This window comes from Apus apus, chromosome 1, assembly GCF_020740795.1.
Source record: "Apus apus isolate bApuApu2 chromosome 1, bApuApu2.pri.cur, whole genome shotgun sequence".
Lineage (NCBI taxonomy): Eukaryota > Metazoa > Chordata > Aves > Apodiformes > Apodidae > Apus > Apus apus.
In genome coordinates, this window is record NC_067282.1 from 52,554,033 (window position 1) to 52,564,785 (window position 10,753).

General features: G+C 42.7%; 1 protein-coding gene across 1 annotated transcript; it reads right to left on the minus strand.

The window, feature by feature from the left end:
• Positions 1 to 9,364: 9,364 nt before the first annotated feature.
• Positions 9,365 to 10,475, minus strand: LOC127380830 (2-oxoglutarate receptor 1-like). The gene is given in 2 exon segments (XM_051610356.1): positions 9,365 to 10,375; positions 10,377 to 10,475. Coding segments are annotated over 2 exon segments (1,110 nt in total).
• Between the last annotated feature and the right edge of the window lie 278 nt (positions 10,476 to 10,753).

The following is a 10,753-nucleotide window of genomic DNA, read 5'->3' on the forward strand; positions in this document are numbered from 1 at the left end:
AAATCAGCATGTCTGATTTCTTCCCAAATGAACTAGGTACAGAGAAGCCAGCCCTAATACAGGGAGAGAAGGGACTTCTCATATCTTGGGTAGGGTGATTTTTCCTAATTCTCTCCCTCAGCATTGGGTGTACACAGACAATCCTCAGCACTAACATGACAGCAGCTGGAATGAGCTGGTTTCCTGGACAGCAAGGGGAAAATGCTGATCTCTTTGCTAAGTGGCAGTGAAGTATCTATCGAGTTGCCTCTGTGTGCCAGGCTAGAGGACAATAAATCAGACTGTGCAAGCAATGGAAAGAGGAGTTCAGCAGTGATATAGTAAGTTCTTTGAAGACCTTGTTGGGAAGCTGCTTAGTGTGACATTTCACCCCCCCCACCATATCTCTAGCTCACAACAAAGAAATGCTAGTACAAAAGTCTCCATCATCCACCTGAGAACAGAAAGGTTTAGGGTGGAAACTTGTGTTGATGAGATGATGCATTTCATGGACCCTAGAAAGACAAGGAGGACTTACTGTACAGCTGAAGTGTAGGACATGGTTTAAGCCTTGTTAAACCAATGGAACAGCCTTAAATTTCTCTAATGGCATCAAAAATCTATATATGAGGGTCTCAGAGTAAAGGTCATCTCTCTGTATTTAAATATTTTTAGTTCATGCAAGCAAAGGAAATTTTGTACAAAATTTAACATCAACTGCTGCCCTGAGGCGACTACTTGGTGAAAGACCACAGCTGGTGAGATCCATCAGTTCCTTACCAAATTCAGCTTCTTGACTCCCTGCAAAAGAGGTTTTTTTTTACTTTTTGCCTGCTGTCACAGACTTTTGTAGAAGAATAATTCTTCAATAATATACTTCTTTTTCTTAAGAGTTACAAAGAGAGATGTTTGCGTGCTGTATCACTTAAAGTAGTTCTCCCAATTATCATGGCAAGGACAGGCAGTAGAAGTATTGATAACCACAGGACAGACAAATCTGATATTTTGAAGTAGTCTAGTGGACACTAAATGCAGCCTTGTGCCAAATTCCAGATACCTCTCATTAGCCTATGCTGGCATCCATCAGATCTATCATTCACACCTTACAGTACTAGTCAGGTAGAGAACATATAATTTAACCTAACTTAGCATGGCTGTATTTTAGGATTAATACTTCTTCCTTTGCTCCCAAAACTGCCTTGAATATCTCTTTGCAATGGATTAACATGCCTTAATGCAGCTGCCTGAAGAGCTCCTCTCTTTGGCTCATTAGGGCCACATACATCACCCTTCTCTGGGCACACCTCCTGTTTAGCCTTTGATGTGACAACTGTGGAGACTACTGCCTGTAGGGTCATGTTTAACCCAGTTTCATCAACTCACTTGGCTAGAGAGAGAGAGTCATTGCCACCCACAAGACTACGTGGGACCAGCAGCTGGGACCCATCCAGAACAGAAGGACAATATGCCTTTCAAAAATCCACATCTATTTAGGGGGAGACAAGAGAGCACAGCTCTTGCTATAGCAAACATTGCCATGCCTGTCTTCCAAAATACAGTTATTTCAACCTTTAATTATCCTTGCTGTGAGAGGCATCCCCACTGCAGGAAAGCCTCTAAGAGCTCAGTTTTTTAGTGGACCTTCTTTGGTTCTTACCTCTGTCAGCATAAACAAGTTACATTTAAGAAGACCATATTCAACCCTTGCTTAGCATTCAGCTTACAAAGGTGGTGCTTCTGGGTGGATCTGGAACTAAATTAGAAAATAAACTGAATTGCCTTGGCTTCCCTAGCATTGGGTTTGTTTACTCAGTGTGAAAGCCTACTTTGAGAAGTCGGGTAAGTGGTGAGAAAATCTTTTTGCAGTGCCCGTATCTGCAATGCAGAGCTTCCTGAGACGGTCAGGCTCACCTGCAGATAGATCCGCTCTTTCAGGGAGAGCGAGAAGAGGAAGACATGTTGATGCCTCCTGCAGCAAGGTTCAAAGAACCTGCCTGCATTTCAGCAGTGGAGAAATGTGTGAGGAGAGAATGCAAGCCATTATTACCTGCAATAGTAGCGTGGTCAATAACAAGAGAGAGGTATAAATCCACAGTTTGATGTTTCCAGCCAGGCAGTCAGGAGGGGATGAATTCACTGTTGCCCCAAAGAGGATAAGCTCTAATTCTCTATATTTATCCTTTCTAACTGTTTGCTATACTTAATTGGCTTCTATCACTGTTTGTAAGGTAACATCTGTAGGGGCAAGATCAGCTGTATTTGATTTATGATTTACATGTTTATAACTATGATGCCACTCCAGCTGTATTTGATTTAAAAATATAAACCAGAGTTTGTGCTTCTTTAGAGAAAGTTGGATCAATGCTCCCACCTTGCTCTCACACATGGTATGAACATAATTTTGTTCTTCCTTTTTCTACTCTCTGCTGCTTCTGCTTTTCCAAATCAGACAGTTCAGTCGCATACTTAGGATTTCTCAGGATAATCCTTTTACTGGAAGAGTTTTGTCTACCCTCTAGAGGGCATTTGAATTACTGCAGCACCTGCAAGGGCCGAGCTGCCGGAATGCAGGAGCCTGCAGCCCCTTAGGCACAGCCTGGGATTACTGCAGGATCTGATCTTCAGAGTGTTTCCAGCAAACACGATGTCCTATTGCTTTCCTTCCCCTTCCTCAGTGAGATTCAGTTTTGCTTTTTGGGAAAAAGGATGAGGGCTATGTTTGCCAGAATTTTGTTCTGGTAGAGGAACAGATTTAGATTTTCACTGGTGTTTTTGGCCAAATATTTAGCTCTGATAAGTAAATATAGCTGTATTAATCATATTAAGTCAAAGTGAGGATGGAAATTTAGAAGCTGTATGATGAAGCTGCAGCTTAACTCTATTTGCCCTTCTGCCAGTAGAAGAAAAGTTCTGGCATTCATACTAAAGCAGAGCACAAGCTGCGGGATCTGATCCAGGGTGTGCTGGGAAGGAGCCTGGCCCCAGCTCTGAGGTGTGTTATCTGAACCCCTGTGCTCTCCCAGCTCCTGTACACAGAGATGGTGAGCAGTGATGCCCTCCTCTTTGGGTGAAGGCAGCTCGCTAGTTATGGAACCTGTTTCTGACCTTTGCACCTCAGTGACAACTTCCTGCCCTGTGGCGTGATGCACATGTCAGCCTGAAAAGTTTATCTAAATGCTGCTAATATTCCATGTTAACCTGCAATTTAAAAAAAAAAATAAAAAATATTTGATACAAGTTTGCAAATGGGATGAATACAGCTAATGACTGGCTGTTGGCAGAGGTCACACACAGTGGTAGCTAAACCCCTTTGGCGATAAGCACCTGGTCCCTCAAAACCTTCTGTAAAGTAAAACAGAAGAACTCCTTCCACAGATGCAGGGCATGACGTTGGGGATGAACCAGGGCCTGACTAGTGCAGACACCGCTCTAACTCAATTTTTACGTTACTGAAGTGTCACAACTGAGAGCAATCAAGACTCCCTTGAAAATCTTACTCTAAGCCTAAAATGCACTTTGTAAAAGGTCTGGGCTAGGAACTGATCTCTCACTTGCTTGGCTGCTAATTTGGTTTGTGACCAGGGGCAAGTCACTTAACTCTGCTGTGCCTCAGGTGCATCTCCTGTAAAACAGGGGCGATATATAAATATCTCAGAGCAGTTTCCTAGCAGAAAGGTAAATGTGAGGAAACTCCTGTAAGCAGGTGCTGCTGCCTTGTCTGTTAAGATAACTTCCCATTGACAAAAAGCATCATGAAATGAAAGGAAAAGGGAATTTTTTAAAAAGATTTATTTCTTGAAATTGTTGCACAGGGCATTTGTATGCCTGTCTGCTAGGTCATCTTCATTATTGCTGGGGCCATAAGTGATCGGGCCAACCTGGCTCACTCAGTGGAACATTGCCCCTTTGGGATCATTTGGGGCTACAAATAAATCCACCCATAATGCTTCACTGCTTTGTGCCAAGTCACCTCCCTTTTTTCCAGCTTAACATATCTGTAACTAGGACCAGAGCAGGAGGCTTTACCTTAGTTGCCCCTTGAGGCATTCCCAGAGAATGTGTTCTCTAGCCCTGTCAGCTGCAGGTCCAGGGCATCACTTTGTGAGCTGGCTGGCACCATGAAAGTCCTTGAAAACTGGAGGAGACAGGTGAGAAGATCACAGGGTGCTCTTGTGGTAATACCAAAATGCCTTGTCACAGATCCAATGACAAAATATGGATTCTGCCAGATACAGAATTTTCTTGTGCTCTGGGATGCACCCAACTAGCTCATGCCAACTGGAGGCAAATGGGAACCACAAAGATTTTAGCAGAACAGTTAGATGGAACAGAATTAATTTCCTAATGGAAAGTGGGGAAGGAAGAGAAAAGGACCGAGTAACATGGTATCAGATTTGCTAGTTTTGGTGGCAGGGAGAGTGCTGGAAACACAACCATATTTAATGAAAACATGTGAAGGCAGATGTCTCCTGAAACTTGTACCTTCTGCTGTACTTCAATAGCATTTGGTATGCCATTGCCTGTGTGTGCACAAAGTTGCATTTCTTCTTCACCTTATTGTCTTTCACTATTTTATGAAGTTAAAGGAAATACATAAAGCAATTGCGAAAAACATCTTTCCCTTCTTGAAAAAAACAGAAGCTTAGAACTTTCTTTTCCTTTTACAACTGAAGAGAATCACCAGTGCTATAGCTTCCAGGCAACCACCTCTCTTTTGGTTTAGAAATCAGTAATATCGATCATTTGGGGGACCAAAGAAGGAGGAGAGATCTTAGAAGATAAAATACCTTCTAATTTAAAAATATTTTAAGGTTCTAGCAATGATGAATTGAACATACTCTGCACTACACTTGCCTGCAGCTGCCTCAAAAAATCATCTTCCCTCTTTTGTGTTTTAAAAAACTGGCATATGAGTTTAATTTTTACTTTAGAAAGACACTCAGCCCAGTGTTTACAAACTTTACTTTTTCCCCTTCTTGGCCCCAGAGTCCAGCTATCACTAAAAGCTGGAATGTATTTTATCTCCTGTTTTAGAAGACATCTGACTCACTTTGCTCTCTGCTGCAGCACTCTGTAGGCTCAGGACTCGGAGTCAGCAAGATACCTTAGTCAAAAGTACTGCTTTTTCCCAGTAGCTATTCAGAAAACAGGCCTTGAAATACACTTTCTTTAGGATAAACATTTTTATTCCCCTCTTAGTCTTGGTTGTTGGGCCTTTACATTGAAGTGGCATCAGCTGGCATCGTTGAATGCCTCTGCTGTCACAAAACATAAGGGAGCTTTAAGGGAACACACAAAAGTATTTTCTTTTACATCTCTTCTCTTTTTCTGCTGGCAGGGAAAGGCAAAAACAGTTTGGGGCTGGTAGGAGCTGAATAGTGATGTGTTCATTTATTGTTTGCTTGTTAAAGTTTAGGCTCACTCAACCTTCATTTTCAGAGTAGAAAAATTGACAGATGGAAAGAGTCACTCAAAGTTTATTCTGCTTGCTTAGCCTTGTCAGCAAAAAGACAACAGTTATCTGAGGTCTAAATGACTCAGTGGTGAGCCTGGCACTACCCTCCACTTCATGTGGTGCATCACCACTCTACAGTTACTCTGTGCAGCAGCACCCCAGATGTGCATACCAGTACATTGGGATAAAATTGTAGCCTTGACATCAACAGCCAACATAGAACTTGGAAGAGCAGATCACTCTCAAGCTATTTTAGCCTTTCTCTCTACTAGCTGTTTACCAAGATAGTAATTTTGATGCTACATGCACTCTGCTTTACACTCTCTTTTTAAGTGGTCAGTATGACACAAAATTGCTTGAAAGGCTGATGGATGCAGCTGGATTAGGACAGATTTTTCAAATTATTATCATTTTTTTTAATGCAGAACATTATAGTCAGTATTTTTGCTCTCTGGAAGGATTGAGTACCAGGAGGGCCTTTTGCTTTCATGTCTTATGGGAGCATATGATTAGGGGAAAAAAAATTGTCTTCCCTGACAATTAAGGGTAGAAAATAGCTCTGCTGCAATCTGTGACACTAACAGAGTCACTGTGAAGAATAAGGTTTGACATGTCCACAAAAGCAGTCAGCAATTCCAAAATTTCATTTTTTAGTATCATCAGAGTTGACATCCCCCTGAGAGGTTTACCTTGCAAAGTTATTCTCTTGGTCCCTGTGTGGTCCCAGGCTGAGCACAGCTTGCTGGTGGGTACTTAAGGTGATGTGACTCTCTTTGCAGACAAGCATACCAGAGACTTTTGATAGAAGCTTGGTTATTGGAGCATAACTATGCCACGAATTAGTCTGCAATAGTGTAGTAATTTATGTAGCTGTGTTGTCACGCTGTATACAGAGCTTGGAAAGTGTCTCCTATTTACTGCGGTTGAAGCACTTACCCTTGTTTCAGCAGTAAACTTAACAGCTGCTAAAAATAGAAGCTGTTGAGATGTCACCTTTCACAGTAAGCAAAAGGAATGAGTCAGATGAGATAATGATCTCTCAGTCCCAAAGAACACCTGAGCAGTCCTTGAATGCTTTAAAATGCCTACATTACAGTTGAGTTTCTCTCCCTTTCGACGTTGCTTCACTTCTCCTGGAGGTTCTTGTCCCACCAGTGAACTAAAGCATTCCTTGATCTACTTTTTGACACTTTAAAATCAGCTAGTTTAGCCTAAACTGAATGAAGACAGGTGGTGGATGACCAAGTGGGGTAGGAAGCAGACAACCAAACAACAGCTGTATTAAGGAAAGAGGGAAGGAGGAGGCAAAAAGATAAACCCCCCTCCAGGTCACTGCAACTGTGGGACTGTCACTCTTGTTGCTGTCAGAGATGGAAAGGCTTGGAAAGTTGCATTTCAGTTTTTACTTTTAGCTGCTCCATTTTAAATGGCATGTATAGTTGTGTTGTAGAGCTTCTGTTCGTGTATGATAAGCTTGGCTCGGGCTTGAGAAGGAAGAGCTTCTGAGAACAAGAATTAAAAATGTTCTGATAGAGGAAAAAAGATGAGGTTTAATCCACTCCTTCAGATGTGTATATGTAAGTGGCAGCCAGATCTGCTTTCACTTATGTGGAAGAGAAGAGTAATTTGTGCAGTGCATTTGTACATTTTGCCCATGTTGGAGAGCTGGGACGTTACAAATCTAGGTCAGAAAATATTTATTTCATGTGAATTGTCTTGTGTATTTGTGTAGCTTGTGGGTTTGAATCAAATATGCATATGTGAAATCAAGTAGCTTGACCATGAGTGATCACCATCTAGTGGCAACCTGCAAAATGCAGACTTTGACAACAACAGAGAAGAGGACAATCTAAGACAGAAAATAGGTCCAAAAGCCCAAGGCACTGGTTTGAATGGATCTGATGGCCAAGCCTTTACCAAATAAAGTATTTTAAATACCCACAAGGCATGTCAAAACACTACAGTGTCATTGTCCTGTGTAGGTGTGGCACCTGTGTATTGCTGCCTGTGCCCCCATGGGGCACAGTGCTAACCCTGGAGGCTGCCCAGGCTTTGCTGGCAGCTTGCTGGCTGCTGCTGGCTGGCCACCAGCCTGAGGCTCCTAGAGTAGTGGTGGGGTGGATAAGCTCTGGTGCTGAGGATGTTCCCAAGCATCACTTGTTTTGCTAGCACCAGTGTTGCTGGCAAAGTGTGCGCCTCATTACCTTGTGGGCAAAAGGGACCTTTGGAGGTCTGGCAGGCTTGTGTCTCTCTTGCTTAGCACCTGGCTATTCTGCTCCTAGGGACACATGGCAGTAGCAACACCTCCTGTCATTTCCAGTGCTTCACCAACCATCCTGAGAGAAGATCCTTTCTAATATCCACTCTTGAAGGGTTTAAAGACCATTTACTTTTCTGTCCAGTTCCTTCCTCTTTGGTTGTTTCTCTGAGTGCTCTTACCATGCTGCTTTCATCCTGTTTCTTCCCTAAAGGGCAGCTTCCAAGGCTGAACACGGTGGTCCTACTGGCTGCAAAGGGTGTAAGGGCTGCTTCAGACACCTCACATGTTATAGTCTTATATATACATCCCAGCATGGCACCTGCCTTTTTTTTTTACCACAGCAGACACTTGTCAACCCACTTAAACTCTTGGCTCCTGTCCAGCCTGTGATCCACAGTAACCACAGATCTTTCTCTGCCAAACTGCTAGCTAAATATTTTTTTCATTTTGCATTTTTATGGTTCATTATTTCTATTTAAACATAGTACTTTGCACCTCTCACTGTCTAATAGCATCCTGTGCGTTCTCTGACCATAGTTGCAATTTATCAACGTAATATTGTCCTCTCAGCTCCATGTAATCTGCAAATATAATAACCAGACTTTATTTCATCATCCAGTTTGTTAATGAAAACACTAAATATCCCTAAATCCAGGGCAGTCTGCTCAAATCCCCGCTCAGCATCTCCCCCTACTCTAGTAGTAAATCACTAATATCTCTACTCTGAATACCGCTTTGCAACCAGAAAAATAGTTTCCTCCAGACTGTTTCCTTAGCTTACACACGTGTCACATCAGACAGTGTCAAAAATCCTCTGGAGTTAAGATACATAACATCTTCTTTTCCTTCATGTGTGAGCCTGTTAATTTGTGTTGTACAAAATCAGAATGATCTGGGGTTGCACATAGCTGACAGATCCACATTGGCTGGTACTCACCTGTGTTCATCTTCTCTAGACTTATAATCTGACTGTTTCAGTATTTTTCTGAGATGGACTTTAACATGATTGTTGCTTCCTGGTTCCTCAACATTGTCCATACATACCATTATATATATAATCTGTCTCCATTTATATCTGTCTGTCTGTCTGTCTGTCTGTCTGTCTGTCTGTCTATCTATCTATCTATCTATCTATCTATCTATCTATCTATCTGGATATCTACTTGTATGTACTTTGTATGTCCTCCTCTGGTACTCCTCTTATCCTTCCCTAGGCCAGCTCTGAGATTTCAGCATTCAGTTCCTCAGTGCCCTATGATAAACTTCATCAGGTCCATCTCATTTGAGAGGATGTGGTTTATCTAGATGCTTTCTAAGTAAGTAATTCAGTAATTCAGTGGTTTCAGCAACCGTGACAATATCTGCTGCAGTAATAAACAAAGCACTACATCAGTGACAACACTGAAATCAATAGAAGTTCTTCTCATGTCCAAACTAAGCTCTCCCTATTTCTGTAATCAACCACAAAGCCTGAAGCAAAATAACTCTGTGTTTCCCAAATATCTTTGGAAACAGTCTGGTTGGGTGGTTTTAAACTCCACCTTTAAGGTGGGTTACAGTCTTTTCACTCCCTGTTCTTTGGTTGCTAAGAGAGGTATATATAAACCTCTTCCTAAGACAGCTTTTTGACAAGTGCTCTACTGCAGGGAGAGGGAGAAGCCAGCTGCAATTCATGCCACTGTAACCACACACCTGCCTTTACAAGAGCTTACAGCCCCAAAGTCATCCTGGGTTTGCTGAGATTTCTTCATTACTTTAATTGAATTTGTGTGTGACTTGGTCACACAATTTTTGCTTCTGGGCTGCTGGACCTATTTCCTCCACTTACACCTTGAAAGACAGAGGATGGCCTGCTGGAAGTTACCTCCAATCACGACATAAAGTAGTAGATTGCCACATATGTTGAGTGCAGCCAATGGCTGAGAGAAGATATAGATGGAATGTATTTGCTTCTCCAAGGAACGGCTGATGGGACACAACCATAGTTCAACCCGAGCCAGCAGAAAGACACGGACAGGGAGGAAGCACACATAGAAGACCACCAAGAGGATGATGGCAAGTCTGCAAGTCTTTTGTTTGTAGCAAGCCCGTGTGTGGGGCCTGGTAGCCAAGGTGCAAATAATGAGCGCGTAGCACAGAATCACCACCAGCAAGGGCAAGAGGAAGGCCAGGCCAGTCAGCAGCCAGTTATACCACCTGATTGTTCCCAGGTTTTCAGAGCTGGTCAGGTCGAGGCATAGGGATCTGTTTTGCACTTCTTTTGTGGAGATCAAGAGGTTGACAGGGCTAATAGCTGCCAATGAGATAATCCAAATGGCTGTGCAAGCCACAACTGTCCACAGCTTCCTCTGGATGTAGAACTTCATAGGGTGGACAATCACCATGTAGCAGAAGGTGCTGAAGCAAGTGAGGAAGAGGATGCTTATGTACAGGTTGAAGTGGAAGCCAAAGCGGATGAACTTGCACATGAATTCACCAAAGATCCAGTGCTCCCCACTAACATAGTAGTATGTCAGGAAGGGAAGGCTGGTGAGGTAGAGCAGGTCTGTGAGCACCAGGCTCAGCATGATGGTGGTGCTGCTCTTCCAAGGCCTCATCTTGAAGCTGTAAACACAAATCACAATGACGTTTCCTGGGAAGTCCACCAAGAAGATGGTGCTGTACGTAGCGGGGAGGTAAAAAAGTCTTCGGACCAACTTCCACAACAGTGCAGTTGGGAAAAACACCTTCAGTGTCTTGCCAGGTGGTGGAGTTGGCTATGTCACCACTTGTTGTGTTCATGTTCTTAGTACTTAAGGAGGAGAGAAATAGTCGGTGTTCATTGACAGGTAAGACCTTCCTGTAGCCTGTTAAAAACAAGTAATAACTGCATCTTTCCTTTCAACTTCCCATCAGTGCCACTAGTAAGTTGCCTGTATTGAATAAAGAAAGGCCTTGGTGCTTTGGTGAGAATTCCTGCTGATGTAAGGGCCTTTTATCATATCTATACAGAAACACATACAAATTTATTTTTAAAATATTCTCAGGGAAGGGTCTGCACAGGCACAAGGAAGGTGTAA